The sequence below is a fragment of the Megalobrama amblycephala genome, linkage group LG12 (assembly GCF_018812025.1).
Source record: "Megalobrama amblycephala isolate DHTTF-2021 linkage group LG12, ASM1881202v1, whole genome shotgun sequence".
In the NCBI taxonomy this organism is placed as follows: domain Eukaryota; kingdom Metazoa; phylum Chordata; class Actinopteri; order Cypriniformes; family Xenocyprididae; genus Megalobrama; species Megalobrama amblycephala.
Window position 1 is genome coordinate 34,186,465 of NC_063055.1, and position 27,911 is coordinate 34,214,375.

General features: G+C 36.0%; 2 protein-coding genes across 2 annotated transcripts; both read left to right on the forward strand.

The window, feature by feature from the left end:
- Positions 1-911: 911 nt before the first annotated feature.
- Positions 912-10,617, forward strand: LOC125280331 (neurotensin receptor type 1-like). The gene is made up of 4 exons (XM_048210810.1): positions 912-1,841; positions 6,095-6,269; positions 9,240-9,324; positions 9,429-10,617. Exons 1-4 carry the CDS (start codon positions 1,194-1,196, stop codon positions 9,709-9,711), a joined length of 1,191 nt encoding a protein of 396 aa, XP_048066767.1. The 5' UTR covers positions 912-1,193; the 3' UTR covers positions 9,712-10,617.
- Positions 10,618-11,582: 965 nt separating this feature from the next.
- Positions 11,583-27,830, forward strand: rad21l1 (RAD21 cohesin complex component like 1). Its single transcript, XM_048210807.1, has 14 exons — positions 11,583-11,728; positions 12,234-12,394; positions 12,550-12,679; positions 12,761-12,860; positions 12,957-13,060; positions 13,156-13,251; positions 16,275-16,379; positions 17,111-17,233; positions 18,965-19,194; positions 19,301-19,397; positions 20,441-20,589; positions 21,211-21,318; positions 25,187-25,261; positions 27,010-27,830. The coding sequence occupies exons 2-14, from the start codon at positions 12,251-12,253 to the stop codon at positions 27,196-27,198; spliced, it is 1,650 nt and encodes a 549-aa protein (XP_048066764.1). The 5' UTR covers positions 11,583-11,728; positions 12,234-12,250; the 3' UTR covers positions 27,199-27,830.
- Positions 27,831-27,911: the final 81 nt, after the last annotated feature.

Genomic DNA, 27,911 nt, shown 5'->3' on the forward strand with positions numbered 1-27,911 from the left:
AGATTATGTCAAGTTTAGGCTTAAAATCATGAATTGGTGCTTCTACATCAGTGTTATTCATCTATTATTTCCCTCTGATTTTTGGAATAACTTATAGGTAGGGTTAGGTTTAGGGGTAGGAATAGGGTTAAGAAAAGGGAAAGGGTAGGAATAGGGTTAAAAAATTTTCAGACTAGAATGTAGTTCCAGGATCAACAAAATATGTTGACCCAGGAACACGTCTAACTCCGCAATATCAGGACGTGCGTAAGCCACATTTAAAATCTTGGCTACAAACAAGATTTAGAACATTTCCATAATTTTTGCTCAGAAAGACACAGTTGATTTAACACGATGACTTATAGCAAGGCATGTTGTCACACTAGGGAAGGTTGTGCACTGCTGTTTATTGGCACAGGTACAGAAAATATATATCATGTATATTTAACATGATAATGAGATTGATATATATCGCTCATCAACTAAAGAGACTCTTTAAGACTCTTCTTATAAAAGCTCATTACAGCTTTATGGTTTAACATTGAAATCAACATCCATAAATATTAGTATTGCAATTTTACCATTGTTCTGTACAATTAAATTATTATTATAATTAAATATTCATTTTTATTTTGTATTATATTTCTTAACTTATTTGTCTAATTGCTATAATTTAATAGAATATTTAAATAATAATAACAATTATTATTATTATTTAAATAGGCTATAATTATATTAAATTATAAATTATTAATATTTATTTATTATATTATAATTATTATTTATTTTTTTATCATGTTTATCTATTATGTTTTAAACCAGTTTTATTCTTGTTGTCCCTGTTTTCTGTGTGTTTGGTTGATAAAATCATGTCAAGTCACATTTATTTTAGACAATTCAGATTGTTTCAAAGTATTTTGTAAAATTAATTTATTATGAATTGAACTAAACTTCCCCTTGGTTTAATATTTAGTTATATGATGCATTAGTACATTTTTAAATGTGGGTTGTGTCGTGTGCCATAATATGTAGTTAAATAATAGGCACTAAACATTTCTTCTTTTTTTTTGGATTCATGCGTCAGCACGCGAGTGAGTTCCGCGCGCCCTTATTCCCTATAAAGCAGTCACGCACATCAGTCACCTCAGCTGCACATTCCAAACGGACGCAATTAATCAGTGTTTAGGGCAAGCAATTGGAGGTTTTGAAGAGAAATGACGTCAAATGAAACGAATCTGACGACAAAACTTTGGACTCATCGTGTCCTGGACAACCGGACCCAGGAGATACCGCTCAACAGCACAGATTCCCCGCCGGTGGATGATTTGGATGTGAACACGGATATTTATTCCAAAGTGCTCGTGACGTTGATTTACGCTGTGCTGTTTGCTGTCGGTTTAATCGGCAACTCCATGACCCTCTACATATCCCTCCAGAGGAGATCCATCAAACATCTCCAAGGCACCGTCCATTATCATCTCGCCAGTCTCGCGGTGTCCGACCTGCTCATTCTGGTGCTTTGTATGCCGGTGGAGCTGTACAACTTCATCTGGATTCACCATCCGTGGGCTTTCGGTGAAGTGGTCTGCAGGGGCTATTACTTTCTGCGGGACGGCTGCTCGTACGCGACGGCGTTCAACATCGTGAGTCTGAGCGTGGAGCGCTACATGGCGCTCTGCCACCCGTTCAAAGCCAAGAGTCAGATGTCCCGCGGGCGCACAAGGAGACTCATCAGCGCGCTCTGGTGCGCGTCGCTCATTCTCGCCTCACCGATGCTTTTGACAATGGGGCAAATTTACGTAGGTGAAGAGAGCATCTGCACCACTGTGGCCTCCACCAACACCGCCAAAACTGTTCTACAGGTGGGCATGTAACTATTTCATCCTAAATGGTCCATGTTAGTTCTTTGCATTTGTGTACTTTAGATGGCACTAACAATAAAGTAGCTTCAGATTATTAGCAGTCTACAATACAATGACTTTCATGGGTGTCTACTACTTTAAAGGAACTTACTGTAAGCCTGCTGTATTGTACTGTATTGGCAATATCAGATTATTTTTGTTGTTTTGAACATGCGCCATGGTCGTCTCATGGTACCTTGTACACTGCGTTCCAAATTATTATGCAAGAGACAAATCTGTAAGATTTCTGTACAATAAACATTCAGATTTTAGACAAAATAATTTGCCAGGTCTATGGAAACCCTACTTAGAGGTTGTTCCACATTATTAAGCAAGTCACAGTTCTCATGCAATATGGGGAGGAAGAAAGATCTTTTCTGAAGATAAAAAGCATGAAATGGTGCAATGTTGTGCAAAAGGCATGAAAACAACTAATATTGTGTGAAACTAAATGGAGATTATCGAATTATCATAAGATTTGTGCGTGATTTAGAGCACAGCAGAACTCATTCAGATAAAGGCTTATTAATGAAAGTTCCTGTCAAAAAAATTAATTGTATTAAAAGGGCAGCTATAAAAAAGTCAGTGTTGAGCAGCAAACAGGTATTTGAAGCTGCTGGTGTTTCTGGAGTCTCAAGAAGCTCTCCATGCAGGTTGGCAGTTGTGCATAAAGATGCATTTTAGACACCACTAACCAAACCTCACAAAGAGAAACATTTACAGTGGGTTTAGAAATACATGAAGACTCATTTTTAAATAGTTTTATTCACTGACTAATGCTGTACTACAATAGATGGTCTAAATGGATGGATTTCTGGATGGCTGGTGAATGGCCACAAGACTGCGACGTCAGCAAGGAGCTGGTGGGTGATGATTTGGGCTGGAATATTGGAAAGTGAGATGGAGGGTATTAAAATGACTTTTGCAAGATATGTGGAGTTCATAACTGGCCATTTTCAGCTATGATATAAAAGGAAGATAGTGCCTTCTGAAATGCAATGCACTATGCACTATCCCATGCTGCAAAAAACACCACAGCAATAAAACTGTTTGAAAATGTATTTCTAAACCCACTGTAAACGTTTCTCTTTGTGAGGTTTGGTTAGTGGTGTCTAAAATGCATCTTTACGCACAACTGCCAGCCTGCATGGAGAGCTTCTTGAGACTCCAGAGACACCAGCAGCTTCAAATACCTGTTTGCTGCTCAACACTGGCTTTTTTTAATAGCTGCCCTTTTAATACAATTAGTTTTTTTGACAGGAACTTTCATTAATAAGCCTTTATCTGGCCGAGTTCTGCTGTGCTCTAAATCACTCACAAATCTTATGATAATTCGATAATCTCCATTCAGTTTCACACAATATTAGTTGTTTTCATGCCTTTTGCACAACACTGCACCATTTCATGCTTTTCATGTTCAGAAAGATCTTTCTTCCTCCCCATACTGCATGAGAACTGTGACTTGCTTAATAATGTGGAACAACCTCTAAGTAGGGTTTCCATAGATCTGGCAAATTATTTTGTCTGAGATTGATACCAGTTATCTAAAAAGGCATGGATAAATAAACAAACAAACATTTTCTTAGAAAAACTAAAATCTGAATGTTTATTGTACTGAAATCTTACTGATTTGTCAATTGCATAATAATTTGGAACGCAGTGTAGTGCCATATAAATGAACATGGTCATTCAGTACCATGGTATAAAATATGGAATTTATTTTTTATTTAATCCTGGAAATAAACAGAACATTTCATAATTTTCAGAATTCAAAATGTTGCTATCTACAACAAAGAAGAAATATTTAGGATTCTCCATTATTTCTAATTAAACACATTTGTGACACTGATCATGTGAAGTCTTAGATGGTCAGATGATGAAGCACAAGATGCTCTAGATCTTTCTCAAATCATGCTGGAGAACATGAGGTTTTGTTGAGTTGTCAGCTTGAGTGCTGCTGTCATAATGAATAATGACAACATAACAAATAATATATATATTTTTTAAATTCCAGTTTAGCTTTTTACTTAGAGACAGATATGTTATAATTTTTTTTTTACTTTTTTGGTGCAATTTTCACAAGCAATTGGTAAATTTTCAAAACTCTTAGTACTAATATCACAACAGATCATCAAAAGTGCACTTTTTCAAACATTTCATCATATTTTCAATTGTGTCAGTACAATGCACAAAATCACAAGGTATCCTTTTCACTACACAAAATAAGTGTTTCATCTATATAAATGTTTTACTCACAGTAACTGTCTTTCATAATGCTATTACTATCAAACTTTTTGATTTGCATTTCTTTTCGTTCAGTTTAATACATTTGTCTATTATTTAATCCAAATGATCTTAATGGTTAATCAATGAATCATTTGGTACACCTATAGATTTCTATAGATATTGATTCTATAGGCATAGTTTCTATAGAACTTATTTGCAATTTCCGATATGGATAACCAAATGTAATGAATTATAAGCAGTTTATCTTAGATGATGACCACAATTATCAATGTGTGTGTGTGTGTGTGTGTGTGGTCCTGGTAAACATTGCAGTGTGTGTGTGTGGTCCTGGTAAACATTGCATTGTGAACCAAACAATTGGTAATACTAGTAATTTTAGACCTTGTTTGGACTCTCTTTTTTTGGTCCCTATGAGGAAAACATCTTATAAATCATATGAAATTATATTTTTAGAAAATGTAAAAATGCAGAAAGTTTTCTGTTACAGGTATTTAGGGGTAGCGTTATACAGTTTGCACAGGATAAAAACCATTACGCCTATGGAGAGTCCTCATAAACCACATATACCAATATGTGTGTGTGTGTGTGTGTGTGTGTGTGAGAGAGAGAGAGAGAGAGAGAGAGAGAGAGATACAGAAAGATTTGAAGTACACGGAGCAGGACAGAGTACAAGGGAAAAGAAACATGACTGTATAACATCAGATTGATCATCAGAAGAAGGAAGACAGATGGCAACATTTTACATTATAGTATGCTATGTGATACTATAAACAGAGGCATTACCATGGTAGAGACTGCCACATTAATGTAACTCCTTCATCTGTAAAGGTCAACTACAGTAGATTCAGTCATATGGTACAGTGAAAACATTTACTGTATTGGCAGAAAACCTCTGTTCTACACAAAACCTTACGACTGTGTCATACTTTACACCTTTTGATAACACACTGAATGACACTATTACACACATTATGGATTTTATGTCAACTATGTAATTTAGGTAATGTAAATGTATTTTCTAAGGTGGCATCCATAGCCTGTGTAATTATTTCAGCAACAAGGGTGATTTGAAACATGTAAGTTATTGTTAAAAGTACTAACTTGAAAGAAAAACATACTGTTGTGTTTCGGTGATTAAACCAAATGTTCTTATTATATATCACAATGATCTTGTGTTTTGAAACAGGGATTATGTAGAATAAAAATATGTACAACTGGAATGAAAGCATGAGATCAGGTTTTTAAAAAAATACTAGCTGTGTTACAAGTGTGATCAGTTTGGATTTTTGTACTCAGAGTTTTGAAAATGTAAAATAGTAAAGCAAATAAAAAAAAATGTATTTACAGAAAATATAATACATTTCAATGTAGCTCTTTGCGATTTGTCTATATGTCAGGTTTGCTTTAAAATCTGATCAAGTCTACAAAGAGAGATGATGCAGTAAAGCCCTGAGTATATAGTAGTTAACATGACCATATGTCTGAGAGAGTTAGTGATACATAGAAGGCTGCTGGCATGCCAAAGACAGTCCCATTAGCCCTCAAAACAGTCACTTGTGAAAAAATGAAATATATTCTATCATTTGGAGAATATTTTTCACACGGACAAGCTCATTTCAGAATCCTAGCTGGTAAAAAAGCTCTGTATTTGTATGGGGAGGGAGGAAGAATAAGAGGAAACCTTAAATGAACCTCAGAGCAAATTAATTAATTAATCAATCAATTAGAATGACACAGTAAAGAGCAAAGCAGACAAAAATAGAGCAAAATGAGACCGCACTAATTGACCAAACCATAAAGGCACTTTTTTTTTTCAGGTATTTTTCAGGGTTAGGTGTGTAGAAACTGTTAGTGGCAGGGAAGGGATTTCTCCCCTTTGGATTTTGGGAAATAATCATTATGCCTTTACCTTAATGTTTCCGGGCCCCACTTTTTGAAGTAGTTCCTTGAAGTGTTTTTCCTTACAGGTAAATGCCCTTCTCTCTTTTGTTGTGCCAATGCTGGTGATCGCAGTGATGAATGCCCTGATTGGACATCAGCTCCAGAGAATGACCAACCATGACTTATACTGTTCAGCAGCTTCAGATGTCACAACAGAGACAAACCGTGAGCGTTCCCTACGCCAAAGTGTCAAAGTCCTACGTGAGTAAAAGAAATGCATGATTTTACCAAAATGTTCGGTATTTTATAGGATGACACTATAAAATAGAAATTGCTGCTGTTAGATGCCATACAGTGTAACTACATTTTGTGAATCAACAACCATTAATGGCCACTTAAAAGTAGTAGAAGTATATATTCTGACAAAATAAAATAAAAAATTCAAGTAACATACAACCCGAATTCTGGAAATGTTGGGACATTTTTTAAATTTGAATAAAATGAAAACAAAAAGACTTTCAAATCACATGAGCCAATATTTTATTCACAATAGTACATAGATAACATAACTGATAAATGTTTAAACTGAGACATTTTACACCTTTATCCACTAAATGAGCTCATTTCAAATTTGATGCCTGCTTCAGGTCTCAAAAAAGTTGACACGGGGGCAACAAATGGCTGAAAAAGCAAGAAATGAAAAGATTCAGATGGGAGAACATCTAACAACTAAATAAGTTAATTGATATCAGGTCTGTAACATGATTAGCTTTAAAAAGGATGTCTTAGAGAGGCAGAGTCTCTCAGTAGTAAAGATGGAGAGAGCTGTGAAAGAGTGCGTAAAAATATTGTGGAATCCTTTAAAAACAATGTTCCTCAATGTCAAATTGCAAAGGCTTTGCAAATCTCATCATTTACAGTGCATAACATCATCAAAAGATTCAGAGAAACTGGAGAAATCTCTGTGCGTAAGAGACAAGGCCGAAGACCTTTATTGGATGCCCGTGGTCTTCAGGCCCTCAGATGACACTGCATCACTCATCAGCATGATAGTGTCAATGACATTGTTAAATGGGCCCAGGAATACTCCCAGAAACCACTGTCGGTGAACACAATCTGCCGTGCCATCTGCAGATGCAAACTAAAGCTCTATCATGCAAAAAGAAAGCCATATGTGAACATGGTCTAGAAGCGCCGTTGTGTCCTGTGGGCCAAGGCTCATTTAAAATGGACTGTTTTAAAGTGGAAAAGTGTTCTATGGTCAGACGAGCCAATTTTGACATTCTTGTTGGAAATCATGGACGCCGTGTCCTCCGGGCTAAAGAGAAGAGAGACCTTCCAGTGTGTTGTCAGTGTTCACTTCAAAAGTCAGCATCTCTGATGGTATGGGGGTGCATAAGTGCATACGGTATGGGCAGCGTGCATGTTTTGGAAGGTACTATGAATGCTGAAAGGTATGTTAAGGTTTTAGAGAAACAAATGCTCTCCTCCAGACGACGTCTATTTCAGGGAAGGCCTTGTGTATTTCAGCAGAGCAATGCAAAACCACATACTGCAGCTATTACAACAACAAGGCTTCATCGTAGAAGAGTCTGGGTGCTGAATTGACCTGCCTGCAGTCCAGATCTTTCATCTATAGAGAAAAATACATCAAAGACATCCACAAACTCTTCAGCTGTTGGAAACCTATATCAGGCAAGAATGGGACCAAATTTCAACACCAAAACTCCAGAAACTCATAACCTCGATACTCAGAAATCTTCACACTGTTTTGAAAAGAAGAGGAGATTCTACACCATGGTAAACATGCCCCTGTCCCAACTATTTTGAGACATGTAGCAGGCATCATTGAAATGAGCTCATTTTGTGCATAAAATTGTAAAATTTCTCAATTTAAACATTTGTTATGTTATCTATGTTCTATTGTGAATAAAATATTATCTCATGTGATTTAAAAGTCTTTTAGTTTTCATTTTATTCCAATTTTAAAAAACGTCCCAACATTTTTGGAATTCAGGTTGTATAAATCGCATATATTAAAGCAATATCACACAAGAAAGAGTAACAAGGAACGATGACTTGGGCTGTTTCTGAGAAGCACTGGAGTAACAAGGAGGCAGCGCAACTGTTTAATTGTTTTTTAAACAAACAACTGATAAATTTACATTTTAGACAAAATATTGCAAGTTTAGTTTAGTTCCAAAGTAACAGCAGAAGCATTGCAATAGTAGAGGAGTTTCTTTCATTACTGAATGATTCAGTGGTTTTCAACAAACTGGTTGAGTAAATGATTCAATGACTCATTCATAATCACTTGTTTTTCACACAAAATATGTTGCTCCATCAATGTCCAATACAAACATATATATATTTTCCTGCAATCATATACTATGAGAGTAGTGAAAAGCACAATTTTTCTTAAGGTGTGCTTTTAGCCCCATACTGTCTACTGTAAGTGCACTAGTAGGCTATGTTAAATGTGTTGTCAATATAACAGTGCAGGCTACTCTGTCAGTATTTCCTGATATAAACTATGGCTGTGACTTTGATTGAATGAAAATGATTGAAAATGCACAAGGCTGTACTTTTTACAGTAACAGCAGAAGCATTGCAATAGTAGAGGAGTTTCTTTCGTTACTGAATGATTCAGTGGTTTTCAACAAACTGGTTGAGTAAATGATTCAGTGACTCATTCATAATCACTTGTTTTTTTCTTGAATGAATAAGTGTTTTAGAACAAATAAGTTGAGTGATTCAAATGGTTCACTCATAAGTACAATCACTTGTGCCACCTACTGGCATATCAATGTATAGCCAGCTAAAAGATTCACTAAAAAAAAAAAAGGAAATCAGACAAGTGGAGTGATACAAACTCAAACAGTGATAAGTCTCAGTACTGTTGCTGTCCTAGAGTGTAACCGTTGGGCTTCTGATGTGCACTTTGTTATGACTTTTAGTCATTTACCTGCTAATGAATTGGAAATCTCACATATTCACAAAATATAGCTTACTTTTGCATTGCAAAATAAGGTGGATATCAACACATTTGGAGTGCCACTTGTCCAATCAAATTCGAGGAAGAGAACTGTTGTATAATTCATTATGTAATAGTCATTACCAGTGCCCATTTGTCATTTTCATCTCATGTGCATACACATTTTAATCAGTGGTAAAACCTTTAATTTCTTGGTTTCAGTAGTTCATTGCCATGTGGTTTTTCTCTGTTATCAGGTGGGGTTGTTTTTGCCTTTGTTTTATGCTGGTTTCCTTATCACTGTCGTCGACTGATGTACTGCTATGTAACAGAGTGGACAAAGTGAGTTTTGCATTTGCATATAACCATATATTTGCAAACAATAATTTTGCTTTTGAAATAATTTGCAGATTTTGTAACCTTGGTTTTATTTTCTTCCCCCACAGTGAACTTTATGATTTCTACCATTACTTTTACATGGTGACAAATGTACTTTTCTATGTGAGTTCTGTGATCAATCCCATCCTTTACAACCTGGTCTCATCCAAATACCGGCAAATCTTTTTTTCCACTGTCACTTACTTTTGCCAGATGTACTCTAAAAGCCAGAGGACTAACCAGAGCAAAAGAAGCTTACAACTACCACAGCAGCTTTGTTCCTCTCTGGTCACACCCCGTACCAGCCATCAGACCCTTTGTCCCATGGTGGTCATGGAGACTATTTACTGATGTTAATTTATTCTGGACATTTAGACTTGTTGACTACAAATGTATGTTGCCATTTTGTTCCATCAGTGCTGAGGGACAAAAAAAAAGGTTTTGACTTTAAAAGACAGGCCTTCTGCTTTCTGATTATGGAACATTATGTATACACTATAGGGTACAACGGGGCTAAAGGCATTGCGGGGCAAAAGGCACCTTTGATTTTATTTTCCTCTAAACCATTAGATGGCACAAAAACTTGCCGCATCACTTTCCTAAACATCCGTTTTTCAAAATGTACATGCAAATTTGTCTGATCCTTAACACGATCGCGGGCAGCAACGCAAAGTTGATTCTGAGGTAGTTTGCTCTAATATTTGATGTTTTTAAAATGTTGTTGATTTAAGTAGCAAATAAGAATCCATTAAATTAATGTTTATATTTTTAGACAAAGGTCTTCTTAATGATTTAAAGTTTTGTTCAAGGTAATTCAAGCAACAGTTTTTCAATAATGGAAGAATATGTAAAAGTATGGTATTTGGGGTAAAAGGCGACCTTGCTGTTGGGGCAAAAGGCACAATAATTAACATGATAATGAATAGCTGGCTGACTTTTCCATTTGTTGACGTGACATGGTTAAATTCAGATGGCAAATATCATATATCAAATTGGTTATCCATCTTAGAGATAATACCCATATTTATATTGAAACAATCATATTTTAAAATATATTAATCATATCATAATAGAATATCATTTATTGTTACTACTGTAAATCTATATTAAATAGGCTATTATGGGATCTCGTTCAATGCTTTCAGAATCTTTACTTTTTTAAAATAATTTTGTTTCTGTATTTCTGTATTTTTAAAATCTATTTTTATATTTTAAATATAAAATGTATATTATATAGGCCTATTTTAATGACAGTATATTTAATGAACAAAAATGAATTCTTTGATTTATCAAAATAAACAGAAAATAGTACAAACTTTGCTAAAGTTATCCTTTTGAACAAGTATTAACCTAGACATTTTTAAAAACATTATATGAATACTGTGTGCCTTTTACCCCATGCTGGGGGGCCGTTTACCTTATGTGTGGGGTAAAAAGCCCCCCTCACCACCTCATACATTTATAAGATTTTTAAACAAAATTAACCACTTTATATTTATAACACAAGACTATTTTAAAGTAATAAAAAAAGAGAAAGGTAAACATAGAAGTGACCTGGGAATTATATAAAATGTCTTTATTCTATATATACTCTTAGCCTACTGTGAATAAAAAAAAACATTTTGTGTAACTTGTGAAGAAATTTAACACCATTATTTTCTCAGCAGACTAACATGTCTCTTTAAGACATACCAAGTGTGTTAAGACCGTGTCCTAACCAGACGCGACGCGACGCCGCGACACGCGATAAAAGGTATCTTTTCCATGTTAATCGTTTTTTTTTTTTAGTTTTTTTTTAATGGAGGACCACAAGTATCACTGAAATAGTAATAAAGCATATAATTAATTAATAACTAATTGTGCAATAAAAATGTGCATTAATAGGCCTAAATGTGTTTACAAATGAATTAATCTAAAAATAAATAGATTAAATTGCAAAGTAATCATTATTTTATTTTTTAATGGGCAATAAAAGCAGTAATTATAAAAATAATTTATAAATGAAATATTAATCCATCAAATGGTTCAAATTAAAAAGGGATTTACTAAAAACAACATCAAACACTCAGTACATAATTTAAAAATACATTTATGAATTCATAAATAAATAGTGGAATTTCAAATTGTGTTTAAAAAGAGAAATAATTAATTGGATTATTTAAGAAATAGCGGGTTGCGCGTGGGGACAGCTGTCAAATAAATTAAATAGGGAAGAGGCGAAACTCAATGAAAAAAGCATCTAATAGCACTTGGCAGACAAGGCAATATTTTTTTTTTTTTATGTCCAGGATAGCGTACAAGTAAATAAAGCGCACGTGAAGTGGGCGGGAAAATTGATTCAGTGTTGATGAACGTTGAGCGGCAAAAGGTAGGCCTACGGTAGAAAAATAAAAGATGTCTAAACTTTTACAATTTTTTATTTTTAAAAGAATAAAGCTAATTTTCACGATATGAGGTGAAACCGCTCCTAAAGACAGCAAAAATTCAGGTGTATTTAGGTTAATAGATTAGCCTTACATAAGATGGCGTCTCAAAAACGAGCGAGCTTTCTACCTAGGGCGTCATAGGCTCGTTTCGAAAGCACTAAATGTTTGGTGACTATCTAGACAGCATTTTGGAGGACCATTCAAACATTTGAACGGTCCCTATTAAGGCTGTCTAGGTCGGCAGCTATGTATATGTTTTGAGACGAACACAGAGCCTAATAAATAGACAAACGCTAATGTTACGTAAGGACTTTGGAGTGGCAACCTGTACCGAAGTACAACATGTTTATAAACAAGAAGGAATTTCTTATGTTACGAATAACTACATGTAAATGTACGGCATAAACGCAAATAAGTTAAATTCCAGCTCACGGTTTCCCATGACAGACACAGCACACACCACGATGTTTTATTCCCAACTCTTCATCTCGAAACGGGGCACATTGGCCAAGATCTGGCTGGCAGCCCACTGGGAGAAGAAAATAACCAAAGCACATGTGTTTGAATGTGACCTGGAGGCCACCATCAAAGAAATCCTATCCCCCCTGGTAAGGTTCAACCTGGTTAATCCATATATTGGCACTAAACCAGGTTACTATTGTGGTTAACTTACTGCTCATGTTTATAGCTAGAATAAAGTGTAAAGCTAAACTAGAAAAAGAAAATAATTTTGTGTGTGTGATCTAACTTTATGATTCAACAGATTAAAATTGGTCTGCGAACGTCAGGTCACCTTCTTTTAGGAGTTGTCCGGATATACTCAAAGAAGACCAGATACCTTCTCTCAGACTGCAGTGATGCGCTGGTCAAAATTAAAGTGGCTTTCCGGCCAGGTGAATGCAGCCTTAAATCTGTCAGTGACAGCAGAATGAGCAAACACTGCAACTCTAATGAGATTTCATTTTTGACCATAGGACAGACAGACCTGCCTGAGGTTGCGATGGAGGCCACGTTAAAAGCTATCACTCTACCAGAAGACTTTACTGACTTTGACACTCAGCTACCTGATCTCAAGTATCGTGTTTATCAACAGCTCAAATCTTCAGATATATTTTTTCTGATGTAGTGTTTTTTTTTTATGACATATTTGCCTTGCTATGTCTCACCCAGCACCATTGATGTGGTAGACCACTTCTCTTTGAATCAGTGCCGCACTGAAGATATTACTCTCAAAGAGAACTTTGGGAACCACTTTCTCACCATCGAGGGAATAGGTATCAACTCTGAATAATCAACAAAACCAAGTTGTTTTTACATAGTCTTTGCAAAACCATGCATGCCTCTGTTTGTATTTTCTATTTATTCAAAGGGGAGGAAATCCAGTCTTATCAAGGATTGTTTGATCAGAGTTTCAGTGTCCATGGCGACTGCTTTGGTGATGAGGAAATGGCTGTCGACCTCATCGGTGAGTTCATGACATTGACACTGAGTAGTCACGCTCTACACGCTAATGCAATTTCAGTAGATTAATGACTGTTTAAAGTCAACACGAAATCAAAATATGACATTTTTTCACTAATGCATACAGAAACCCTAAGAGGCAAAGGATGATTATTAGTTTTCTTTCTTGTTTTCTCATGATCATGACTTAAAGGTGCAGTATGTAAAATTTTCTGTCCATTAGAGGTCACTAGAGGGCTATTTAAAACAAAGGCGTAGCTTGATGACACCAAATTTGAGTGCGGAATCTTGGGACATGTGGTCTTCACCTCAACGGCCGGTGGAAAATAATTGGGATGTGACTCAGGGAGAAATCATGTTCATGGATGTGATTATTAACGTTATTGTAGTATGAAGCAGAGCAGGACCGAGTGTTGTGGGAGATGAACGAGGCCGCTGGAGCGATTGTGCAACACACGCCTCACGAGCAGCGGGACTTTTATTATGTCACAGTCGCCGGCGCTGCTTCCGCTTTTCCGGTCACGAGTATGAGGGAACGCAGCTCTGTTTATCATATTAGATACATTTGAGTGTGTTGAAAATGATGTTTTAATGTTACTGCTGCTGTGAGACACTGTTGCACACTGCATTAAGATAGATCGATTTTAGAATATCATATTAAATACTGGATGGTTTGTGTTGATAAATGGCATGCAATTAATTTTAAAAAGTATTGTATAGCCCTATTCGGACGGGACTAGTTTCACAGGGGAACGTTAGAGAAATTTCTGTTTCACAGACGTACTTTGAGATTTTAATCCCGTCCGAATCTGCCATGTCTGTCTTTTTCTCACACGACCTTGTAAAAATTCCAGAGCAAATTACCTACTGTTTTTCGTCAAACTCGGCGGTCCTCAGAGAAATCTAATCCCGTCCGAATGCGAATGTCTGTGATTTCCGAAAATGTTTTTTTCCAAAACGCTTTTTCTTGTGTGTTTTGGTCAACGTGAACTACCGTACAATCTCTCGCTATCGCGCCGGCATTCAAGTTTCTGCTTTTTGCGCACCGATAATGGATGTAGATGTGTTTGGTACACTGCGAAGAAATAAAAAAAAATAAATCAACAAGAAGAGCCAAATCACGTAAACTGTTAAGACTGGCTACTGTAATATCAGTTTCAGGTAAGAGTACTTTCATTTCTGCACTTAATTACATAACGTGTAAATTATATAAGTTAAAACTTTTTATTCCAGTGGGTTTATTATAAGAACCCAGTTCTATTAAATCATGATGATATGTTTAGTTCATATGATCATACGCAATCCACGCATTCTGAACACGTGATCTTCTGAAATGCCCACATGTAAAACACAGACACTCCTACCTCGGTAATAAACACGGAGATGTTAGTCCCCTCCGAATCCGTACATAAAATCACAGACGTAGGTTGATAAGAATTGTTACTCAAACGTCGTTTGGAAAACTAGTCCCGTCCGAATAGGGCTTTAGATGGAGAAAATGTTGTATTACTGTTACTAAAAATAAAGCTGCATCTGAGTATGCTGTGTTAGCTACTTGACAAAATAGTGTTTTTCTCTGAGGCATGGTAAAGCATGGTACTCACAAAAAATCAAGAAAATTAGATTTAAACAATAAGACTAAACATGTTGAGCTATATAACAATAATGAGTTTTCTGTCTATAAATATATCAAAACAGTTGTTCACACTCCCCGGAGCCTTGGTTAAAATTGCAATTCTCTCACAATTTACAAGTAGTTGGAAACATTTTTAGGATATTGTAAGTACTCAATTGAACAAAATATATAACACTGGCCTAGTGGTTTTTTGGATATTTTACTGCAAAATTCTTACATATTGCACCTTTAACTTTCTCATGATCTCAACATAACAAATGTTTTCTTGTGATTTCGACAACAATAGTTGTTCTCTAATGCCTCATTTCCGGTTAAGTACAGTTCAGTACGGTATGCAATTTTTGCCATTTCCAATTTCATTGTCAGAAGTTGTGAATGGTACCCTAATTCCGAACTGTACTGTACCACTTTTTTTGGGACCCTTCTATTTGGGTACCTAGCATAATAGTACCAAAAGGGTGGAGCTACACTCACTGCAGAATGTTGATTGGCTGACAGGGATTCGTCACTTGCACGTGCTACAAAGGGGAATAACAACACAATACCATTGCAACACAATGTGTAGTTTTTGCTTGTTTTTCCTTGCAGCCTTCAGCCTTTACTCAAACAAAGCTGCTGTATGTCCTCCATTGTTGTTTACTGTTACTTACTACTTCACGTGAGAATGACGTCGATCACTACTTTCCGTACTGTACTGAACTGAGCCATACCGTACCGCTTAGTGGAAACGAGCCATAAGTTACACAACTGTGCCAACAGTTGGCAGTATAGAACTGAATATAACTGATGGGGTATGGTTTATATTATCCGCAAGACCTACTTGTTCGTGATCACTATAATTTGTGTAGTAGGCTATTGTGTGCGATTCTGAAAAGTATAACTTACAAATGTTAAATGCTTGAATCAATACTAAACTTATTTAATTAAATGTTTTTAAAAAAAAAAATAGGATACATGAAATGCCCTCATGTCACATTACAAAAGAAAAATGGGTTTCAAATATGGTTTAATGTTGACTTGAAAGGTGAATTGTATAATTTCTTCACCACCAAATGGAATTGCGACAAGTGACTATTTTTATACTATTGACTACTATTTTTATTTTTAACATGTTTAGGAAATATGGCTACCCCCATGGCTCAGTGTGCACATTAAACTGGACATAATAAATATGTTAAATTCCAAAAATCAAATAATATATAAAATGATCACATGTTTATGTGTTGAAAATGAATTACGAGTCTCTTGCATTTTTGTGTATTTTTTACATTTGATTTTGTACAAACACATTTGTCTAATTTTTGTCTTTATTAAAAACCTTAATGGAACCTCACCACCTTTACACTTCTGAGTCCAATATTTGTTTCCTTCTTTGTTTGTGGTCTCTCAAGATTTTATAGCGAGTAATACTGAGGATGCTCTGATGCCTGATTTCTATGCGAACACTCCTGATGAATTACCAGCTACACCTCCTCCAACTGCTGTCGGTGCAGGAGGTAATGATGTTACTTTTTGTTTTACATATTTGCATTACATTATATTTTGCCCTTTGAAAATGATAAGCCAGAAGCCATATTGTTGTTCATGGTTTATGCATCTTCATATTTTATTCTCATTAGCTGTTAGGAATAAGTAAATGTTCTGACATGGTGTCAGTGGGCATATCCAGTACAAGAAATAGTCACGTGAATGCTCTGATTCAGATTTAAGTTGTTTTAAAAAGTCTTTACATTGCCAAAGCATTGGTAACATTAAATTACAGACACACAATTTTAAAATAAATTGATTAGGAACTAATGACTAATGAGAAGGAAAATGCAAAAAAGTACACAATGATTTGTTTTGTCATCCAAGTGTATTACAAGTCTTGCTGGCAAAAAATAAGATTGTAACAATTAGACATGTTTGATTTGCATTCATGCATTTTGCTGTCATGCAAAATACGTCTGACATAGCCAGTTTACATGGATGTGAATATAGATCAAGTTTTTTAATTTATTTTCAAAATGAGGCTAAACTGACATGCATTTAAATATAAATATTTAATAACAAATACATTTAGGTGTGTAGAATGGGCTTTACATGTTTAATACCCAACCTTTAAGATTATAATATGACAAATGCGTAATATCTGATGTGGTGTACAGTAACAAACTTAACATTATCAATCAAGCAATTTCCCTTTGCTTCCAACATTAACATTTATCACTGTGTCATTTTCTTAAAGACTCAGAGTCCGTGCAACCAGAACTTTCCCGTTTAATGGGTAGGAGCAGTCCAGCCATGACTGAGACAACTTTCTTGGTAAATGCAGAGGAAGGTTTCGCTCTTGCACCTGTTGCTGTTACACGTGAGTGTTAACTGCTCTGGAGAATATAATGAGCAGTAGTATTGACCTTTGCTTCAAATTGGTTAACAGTGTTCACTGTTGAACTGTTAAAGGGATAGTTCACCCAAAAATGAAAATTCTGTCATTTACTAAACCTCTTGTCCTTCCTAATCTGTATGACTTACTTTCTTTTGTGGAACATAATGGAAGATATTTTGAGAAAAGTTTTCTGTGTTCATATTATGGAAGTCAGTGGTCACCAAAACTGTTTGGTTACCAACATTCTTTAAAATATATTTCTTTGTGTTCCACAGAAGAATTAAAGTCATACAGGTTTGGAATGGCACGAGAGTGAATAAATGATGACAGAATTTTCATTTTTGGGTGAACTGTCCCTTTAATGTTGGGGTTTTAACTGGTCTCATAAAGCCACTTGAGGGTGCTGTTGACAACCAGGAATAAAAATATCTATTTTGTAGGCCAGATCATGGTAATGAATCAGCTGCTGCAGTATGTACACAGTGCACATTATGTAGATTTTCTCTGTTCACAGAATACCATGATGAACTCCTATGTTTGCCAAAATGTGTAGTATGCAACCAGAGTAATATCAACCACAGTTTTTCTTTACTGATTTTATTGCACTGCCAAACATACAGCCATTTTGCATAATATTGGATCAAAAATACAAAATTTGTATTTTTTTATATTTTGAGATGGCAACTAGACGCCACTCAGTGCGTTAAAGGATTAGTTCATTTCAGAATGAAAATTTCCTGATAATTTACTCACCCCCATGTCATTCAAGATGTTCATGTATTTCTTTTTTCACTCGTAAAAAAAATTAAGGTTTTTGAGGAAAACATTCCAGGATTTTTCTCCATATAGTGGACTTCAACGGGGAGCAACGTGTTGAAGGTCCAAATTGCAGTTTCAGTGCAGATTCAAAGGGCTCTACACGATCCCAGACGAGGAATAAGGGTCTTATCTAGTGAAACAATCGGTCATTTTCTAAAAAAAAAATACGTAATCACATTGGAAAGGTTACGGGTGACTTTGGCGGAAGCACCGACCCAGTGTTTACAAAGCGAACATGCAAAGACTAAGTGAAACGGCCTTTAAAAAAAAAGGTAAAACAATGATGTTGGACGATTTTGAAGTTTGAGGAGAAAATGAGATGAAGTTATTCCTACCCTACCTTGCTGCTGGGTCGGTACTTCCGCCTATGTCACGTGTGACCTTTCCAACGTGGTTACGTAATGCACATCCCAGAGCTATTGCAAGATGAGCATTCGTGGTTAAAAAGTATATTTCTTCTTTTTTTTTTAGAAAATGACAGATTGTTTCTCTAGATAAGACCCTTATTCCTCGTCTGGGGTCATGTAGAGCTCTTTGAAGCTGCATTTAAACTGCAATTTGAACCTTCAACCCGTTGAACCCCGTTGAAGTCCACTATATGGAGAACATTTATTTTCGACTGAGGAAAGAAAGACGTGAACATCTTGGATGACATGGGGGTAAGTAAATTATCAGGAAATTTTAATTCCAAAGTGAACTAATCCTTTAAGCTTGCAACTTTGTTTGACATATTATGTGTTTGAAATATTTTCACTGACTAATTTTAGAATCATATAGAACATACTGCTCAATAACCAGTACGCTAGTATTCCATTCTGAATCTAGGCATGGTCACAAATCTGCTAATACTTACAATTGACATCAGACTAATGGAAAGTTCAAACGTGTGCTCAGCATCTTCAACAAGGAAAAGAGTGGCGAGGAAGAGAAAGCTGGTGATTGACCGGTCAAAGGAACTAACTGACGATGCCATTAGAGATCAACTGGCTGACTGCTCTGGCCTTTTAACCCCTTTGGAGATAGCCCCACCCACTCGGCAGCTCATGGAGTGGAGGGCGAATGGAGGGGTGAAGCAGCTGTTCTCAAGTTTTTGCCTTCCACTTTTACACCCTGACTTAAAGCAGGTACTGCTGAAACAGCAGCTGAAGTGCACAGCTGTCATTATTATACTGTCAGTGTAGCATTAAGCTGTGCATCATAGGTAAGTGTCCTCTCCCTCTATTCCTCTAGCTGTTCCCTTGTGAAATATCACCTAGGAGACAGGGCTTGGGTGGAGGAGCGAGACAGCAGACTGACCCCGAGGAGACGAGAGAGCAAACTAGAGAGGGTAAGAAATCACATTGCTTCAGACAGAAACAGAGTTGATGAAAATCTATTATTTACTCACTCATGTCGCTTTTTTCATACTCACTTCAAAACAGTTTGACTTTCTTGCAGTTCCATTGTAAATGTCATAAATAATACAGTATAGTTCGCCCATAAATTTAAATTCAGGTGCAAAAGTTTAAATTTAAAATCATCATTTACTCACCCTCATGTTGTCCCAAAGCATGATTTTCTTTCTTCTGTGGAACATAAAAGAAGCTGTTTTGAAGAATGTTAGTAAACAAACAGTTTTGGTGACCATCGACAAAATAGACCAAAAACAAACAAACAAACAAAAAACATTGAAAATATTTTTGTTACACAGAAGAAAGTAAAGGTGCGTCCCAATTTGCATAATTGTGCACTATTCTATGCCGTTTTGTAGTATAAATGAATAAACATGAGTAGTGCACTTTAAATATCCGGATGATGCACTTAATTATCCGTAAAAATGAAGTTGTGTAATGTTGGACACTTCATGCACTCAACTTTAATTACTTAGCAGAAGGGGAGGGGCTAACAGACTTAAAAAATTACTATAAAAACTACACTACACGGTCGAGTATATAATGTATAAATGCGTAGTGTTTAGTGTGTCATTTGGGACACAACTTAAGACTTACAGGTTGGGAGCAACATGAAGGTTGGTAAATGATCACAGAATTTTCATTTTTGGGCGAACAGCTGTCCCTTTAACAGCTGATGCCATTGCTGTGTCATGGTTGAAGAATGTCTCTGGTGCTTTTTTTCTGTACAGTGGAATTGAATTGAATATTGAAATTAATTGTATTCTAATTCTGGAGTCAAATGATAGCATCAGGATGGCACTGCCTTCTCAAAACCTTACTTGTGTGTTGCAAACACACAAGGAGAGCTAGATATTTGGTGAATAATGACTTGTATTGTAAGCCTGCACTTTCTGCAAAATTTTGTTGTGAGGAAAGTAAGTTTAGAATGGCATGAAGGTGAAATCTCAGTAAATGATCACCGTGTGTGTACCTATAGCGGTCGGGGAGAACACTGCTGGGCCGGTGCTGGATGACTGGAGTTTGCTGCAAGAGTTTGTTGTTCAAGATCAAGCAGAAGATGCAAACACTACTGTAGAACCTTCTGTCACTCATCCAGAACCTCCAACTACCTGGAACACCACCAGTGTAAGACATGTACACATGCACTTAGGCCGCTTTTTCATTACATGGTTTAAGTGACACAATTCCGATATTTCAATTCCAATCGGATATAACCCATGAATGTGTAAGCAGGAAAAAAGCACATGGATTCTGATATCCTCAGATCCGTTTCAGGCCTAATTCATATGTGGAAATAAATCTGATATAAATTGGATATGTGCATCTGCCATGTAAGCGGACAGATCGGATATTCCCCTGTCAACGGGAGCCGTATGTCATTGAAAAAGTGATGGTGGTGAATGATGTTGACACCAACTGCGATCACATGACTCTTTTCAGTGGTGCAATGGAGGACGAAGGCTCAACCCAATGTTTTACTGACCTTTAAAGCAAAAGCTTGTATAATCATGCATTACAAATCGTGCAATTTTGTACTTCTAAATTGGGTTGTTTCGTCAAGTGGATAGTGTAAATGCAGATATCGGATATGGGTCACTTTTAAAAGAAGATGTATTTTTCGTCTACAAATCGGAATTGGGTATCAAGACCGGTAGTGTAAATGCAGTCTTAATGAGCACTGACGTCAAGAACTCAAAACTGACCCTGAAATAACTTTTGACCATTCTTTCACCCTTTTGGTCATAGGAGGAGAGTAGGTTGGAGGTGTCGTATCCAGAGCCTGTCTCCGAGATCTCCATGTTTGTTCATCCATCTGTAGAGATGAGGGAAACCCCACTGATGACACAGACTCAGGTAGTGTTAAACACTCAACCACACACAAAACACATTTGGTCTCTTCAACACGGCCACATGTACTTATTAGGCGTTATTACGTGTCTTTGAAAGAGTACCAACTGAATCTCCGGATACAAAAACAAGCGAAGAAGAAGCGTTGCTTACGCACATGCAAGGCTCATGCGAACATTAACCATAAAACAGCATATAAATTAAGGATATGGAGGAGTACTCGAGGACTTGGATGTGACAGTGACAATCGATCATGAAAACAATGATCACCGTGACTTAAAAAAAATTATTAATTGCGGCATTTTGGATGGTACCTGAAGTCTGATTGGTTAGCGTACAGTGCTAATAACATTATAATGCAGGGCTCCAGACTAACTTTTTTAACTAGGAGCACTGTAGCACCTTACTGAAAATTTTAGGAGCACAAGCAGAAAATTTAGGGGCACACCTAAATCGACCTGCAGTGCAGTTATTCACATTTTCCCCCTTTTTGACTGTATTACTGACAAATGCCTTGGTAATAAATAGACTTAACTTACAGAAATTACAATGTGCAGTTTTATTTTAAGTTTGCAAGGCTCCAGATTAGCATCTGAGGGCAGCATTATCATTCTTAATGTCTAAATAATAATTCAAAAGCAAAACGATTGAAAATATATTAGGCAGTGGAAATGGCAGCCACCTACTGGTTACTATGGTAATTTAATGTCTTTTTTATTTTTAAATAAGTGAGAGTTTTCCCACGTTGAAAACTTTTAGTTTTATACATTTTATTCATTTCATAATCTATGAAGGATGAACAAATAATGTTTTGGTCATCACATTAAAAATAACATTTAAATATGATAATATTAGAGTTTTGAAGTGCTGGAAAAAGATGTGCGAAGTACTTGAAAGCATTTTACTATTCCTGCCGAACTTCCATGGTTACAGTTAGTGTTACTACATTAAATACATGGCAAATGTTGATTTGTGGACTGAAAGCCCTCTATAACTTGTTCATTCATGGCACAGTGTTTTTCCTGGTTTCCACGTCAGCGCTGTTTGATCTGGTATCTACAGTTAATAACGGAGAACTCTGCGACGAATTTGAATGCTTCTCACTAGATCTCGAAGCGATGTTATTAATTCTGTGGGGAATTCAAATGCTTTCTTTACTGGATCTCCCAGCGCTGTGTAGTAACAGTGTTGCGTGATAAAGATCGGCTTGTGAATGTGACGTGAGTAACGGCGTGTGGCTCACGAGTCAGTTTCGTTCAGGTGGTCACGCCAGCATGAGTGCTAACAAATTTTGATTGCGCCCGCAGGGAAAATGGTCACAAAATGCGAGCATTTAGTCATAGTCTTTCAACGTTGTTGTCACGGGAAGAATGCATCCACAACAAGAGTAATCCTATGTTCAGACGAGCACATCAAGTTCACTTGCGCATTTGCATCCTTTCATGCAGATTTAAGTGGTAATTACTTTTATGTTGTATATATCTTATTAGTTTCATATAGGATGTGTTTGGTTGAGTTGGTTAACCCACTAGCAAAGCAGTTCATTCACTCTTCAGTGTCAGCTCAAACGGCAATGCCCCACATTGACTATGATTGGGTTATTTGAGACAGACAGTCATATAAAGGTAAAGGACTATGCAAGCTTTGGGGGTGTTGATGGACTCGATCTACTCGGTCTATGCTTTGATTATTGTCGTGAATTCGATAGTATCCGGTAGTCTTTGACAAAAATGTGATTTTCTCAGCTTTAGAATGTTGCTTTTTGTTTATGAAACTTGATGATCAAAAAAACAAATGCATGAAGCTAGAGAATAATTTATATATATCGTGTGTTCAGATTTTCATACATTCTTGGGGCCATGAAAGTTTTGTGAAAATGATCAAAATGCTGGTGCTGGCTGGCAACTTTAAAAAAAAAAAATAAATGCTGGAGAGGAGTTAAATAAGCAGACCTGCCACAACTAATCAGTAATAGTCTATATAATATATAATAGTCATAAACAAATTTCAGTATCGGTTATTGAGCTCTTTGCAATGTGCAGTGACATCATATACCTTTAAAATTGGGGTAGCAGTCCATCTGATTTGTCATATTTCTTTGCAACTATGTGATATATGAAAGAGTTGAACTCAAATAACATTCAGTGTTCTAGTTACTTTTAAAAATGTTTAACATAACTGTATTGCTCTTACATTCTGTAAACTAACGGCCATTGCAGGAAATTGCCATATTATTCGAGCTTTCAAAGTTTTCATAAATATTATATTACAATGTATTCACAATGATTGAATCAATATCTATATAAAAAAAATAAGTTTCTTGTGGCTCTTGGGGTATGCGCGTGAATGATCGTTACTGCTCTCGCAAGATTCTGTCTTGCTCCCTCTAAAAATAAGTTATATTTCTTCCCACTCCACCCACAATTTTTATGTTTTGTCCTGCTGCTGCCTGCACCATCCCACAGATGGAGATCTAAAAGGATTTTTCAGTCCAGTTTCAGTATGATTTTTTTTTTTTCCTCACTCCATTGTTTTCCTATTCCCTCACACAAATGACGCTTCTGACATCACCACCTTTCTCCTGCCACTTTCCACACACACATCAGTATCTTCCCTGCCGCCACACACAGCAATTCAAAACTTGTCCCATGCTGTAGTCCTGTGAATGCACTGCAGACAATCTTTCATGTGAAATTTACCACAATGCAAATCTGAGAGAGGTGGGTCCAATTGTGCTTTTGTTACATCTGAATTGCTGTATTTCCACTTAATTTCAGATTGATTAGGCTCTTTTTGCACACTTAAAACAGATGATAAAAATTACTTACAATTTTCTTACCTGTCAAACAATCTAAGTGATCCTTAATGGCTCTTATGTTAATAAGTGCAGCTGAGATGGATAATACCAGGACACTATTATAGTCATATAATGCAAGCATTTCCATTTGGCAACATAGTCTATCCTAACAGAGAGTGATTTAAAATGTTACCGTGGTTGTTATTGTTGTTCAGATGTTATTTCATATATTACATAGAGATTATCCATGAATGGAAAGAAATGATTTTTTTTTTTTTTTTTTTTTTTTAAATAAAATGAATACTTTTTTTTATTCAGCTAGGATGCATTAAATTGATCAAACATGAAAGTAAAAAATGTTACTAAAGATTCCTATTTCAAATAAATATATAGATCAGTCGTCATGAAACTCTAGATGGCGCAGGCTGATGGGTCCTTAATGCAAGCTGATGATAATTACAGCATTGACTACTTGGCACAAGCTGATTGGTCCATGTCACTTTTGCAGCCAGTGAGCTTGTTGCTCACACATTTAAATGGCTGGTAACATTCACTATAGCAGTTTGCAGTGCGCATCAAAGTTCCTCTAAAACCCTCCACCTTCCCCAGCTCCACCTGTATAGAATATTGATATATGCTTTTTGTGCAGCAGTGTATCGCCGTATTGGAGCAGCAGCAATAATCTACTACAACAACAGCAATAATCTACAGCAGCGTAGCAGATCTGTTCTGCCAAGACCAAATACTTTAACATTGTCATATCCATTACCATGCCAACAATCTTCAGAGAGTTGTCATGATTGAAATGCTGTTTTTGAACTTTCTGTTCATCAAAGAATCCTGAAAAAAAAAAAATCCTGAAAAAACAAAAAAAAAAACAAATAGTGGTTTCCACAAAAGTAGCTTTGGATAAAAGACTCTGCATAAATGTAACAATGTTTATATCATCAGTAATGTTACTGATAAAAACACTTGAAAGGATAACACTTGTACAGTAGAGAGTTGCTGTGTTCAGAGGAGAGAATATGTGTGTATGCGTGTACCTGCAGAACATTAACCTCTTACCTTTGTCTGCAGTCAGCTCTAAACAGCCAGGATGTGGAGGATAAGAGACTGACCAGTCGAGCACATGACCTCTTTCAGGCCCTCAAAGTAAGAAACAATCAAACGCCAAATCCAAAGACAGTGTTGTTGCTGATTGGGCCTGGCGTGAGGAGCAGCTGTAGATGAGGATTAGGAGTGAAGGATTGAGAGAATGGGAAATTAAATGTATGGGTGATGATGAAAACAGCAGGTTTAAGGTCATAAATGCACACACGCTGTCATTCATTTGACACTCTGTTCACAGTAGAAACGCCAGGCCATGTTGAAGCACTTCACTTTCATATATGAAACATGTTCTGCATAGGATAGGGATATTAAACTACTAAAAACAAACACTACATAATCTAATAATCAAAACTCTCATTATGAGGACAAAACAAAGTTAACTAGTCATTTCAAAGATTTGTCTTCTCTTGCCATTTCTAAATCATTTTCCAAATTATAACATTGTTTATTATGAAATGCTCTTAATATACTGATTAATAATGCTAAATGTATGGGGAAAAAACAAAACTTCTACAGATGCCGTGCGTTAATTTGTCAAAAACTTTACAATTAAACAATATAGTATGACCGTGTACGACAGATAAAATAATTGTATTTGCTGCATTCTCGTTTTCTGCAGCATTTTAGCAAAAGTATCTATTTTGCGGCTCACCGTGTTTAGCAGGAGAGAGAAGCAATGCGCACGGAGCAGAAAGGGCTTGAATGAAGTGCATTTGGCTCTAGATAAAAATATTAGAGGATATAGCGGTGAAAGATCATTACCGTAAACGACTCGGCATTGTGGTGTGAACCGCTCTGTTGTCAATTTTTGGACTTGAATATTTCAAGTGTATTGAATACCATTAGGTTTAAATCTCTTATCTAAAATTCTAGCTTTTAAAAAGCTACTAAACTAAAACTTAAAAGTATTTCAAACTTAAAACCTTCAAACTTAAAGCTGTTAAATCTACTTTCTGGCTAGGCTTTCTCAAGCCAACCTCAAAGTTTATTTACAAACTTTTCAGTCCAACTTGATCTCAAGATGTTTCTGTGGAATAAAGTCCTGGTATTACAGTAGCTGTTTTCTGTCGAAACCAAAAGAAACTTAAACTAATGGTTCCTGCAATAAAGTGTTTAATTACCCACCATATTCCTACCTAAAATTAACATCTGCACTGGACAAAATATTTATCACTGCCTTTTATGCTTAACTTGAACAAGAAAATTATTGTTCATCCTAAAATATGAAATAAATGTCATAGAAAGCATTACATTTAACTTTCTCATACATGTTGTTGCATTGTTACAACACTAATTTTTTGTTTTAAAATAAATTGAGTAAATTGTTAGTGTTTCTTGAAAAATATTGCTTCAATTAATGTTTTGCAAGATAGAACCTTTATAATTCCAAGCGAAAAGTGTTTTTCGCTTGTTTTTTTTTTTTTGTTTTTTTTAAAGAAGGTTCTATTTGCATTTGACCCGTTCCAAAAATCCACATTTACAAAATTTGAGAGGATTATGATATTGTACATTTAGAATACACTTAGGGACTCTGTCATATTAATGTATGAAAGACTTGTTCCCCATATCGTTTAACCACTCAGAATGCAGATAGAACCTGATAATTCCAAGGTGGCGAGTTGTGCAAGTCAAACATCATTTGATTGCTCTCCAAATATAATCTATAAAGATTCCTTTCAAAAAAGGCTGACCCTCCTGAAAGTCACTATATAATTTGCATACTTGATAATGTGTTAGTGGGTATGCATGTTTTAGATTTGAACCTGCACTAACTTCTCCTTTCTCTTCAGAGACAAGACTCTTCTCCCAATGCCGTGTACAGTCTTCACGCTTTGTGTGAGAGCAGAAGTCGTTCATGTGTGGCAGCCATGTTTTTCTGCTTGCTGGTGTTAAGGAAACAACAAATCCTCAACCTGCACCAGAGCTCCCCATACAGTGACATTATCGCCACACCTGGGCCTCTCTTTCTTTCCCTCTAGAACAGGTAGCCATGAAGCCATGGAGGGAAAATCATCTGAGGCTTTGACTCATTAAAGGGCTTTGCTGTGTCATATATGTTCTGAGGTGGAAGCAACTTTGATGAATTTCAGGTTTTTTTTTTTTTTTTAGAAATTTAGTGGTGTTATGAATCCCTGAGGAGACCTGCTTAACACAATGAAATGCATCTTTATAGTGTTCTACTGTTTCTAAAAAACTAAATATATATATATGTGTGTGTGTGTGTATATATATGTGTATATATATATATATATATATATATATGTATGTTGTACTCTATGTGAGCTTGGCTATGGCAGAATCGTACCGTAGAACAGCACTCAATGCAGTGAATTATCTGGGTCAAATGATCATTAATATGATCGTTTCAGTTTAACAAATTTAATGATCTAAGTAAATTAACATTTGTTCATTACTGAAAAGTGAGTTGCAATAGCTTGAAAGTCGAGCATGTATAGTCTTTTCTTCCTACAGTTTAATGTAGTAATAGTTAAGTTTTTAAAACAGTTCTGCTCAATGTTGGTTATGTTGATCTGTATTTTCTTTTCACCCGATCCTTAAAAAACAATAAACGTACAAATCAAATAAATAAGTACCGTTAAATATTGCAAAACTAAAAAAAAAATTATTTACTCTTTCTACTGTTGTTTCAAACAATGACATTCTTTCACAAACACTAAAGGAGAAGTTTAGC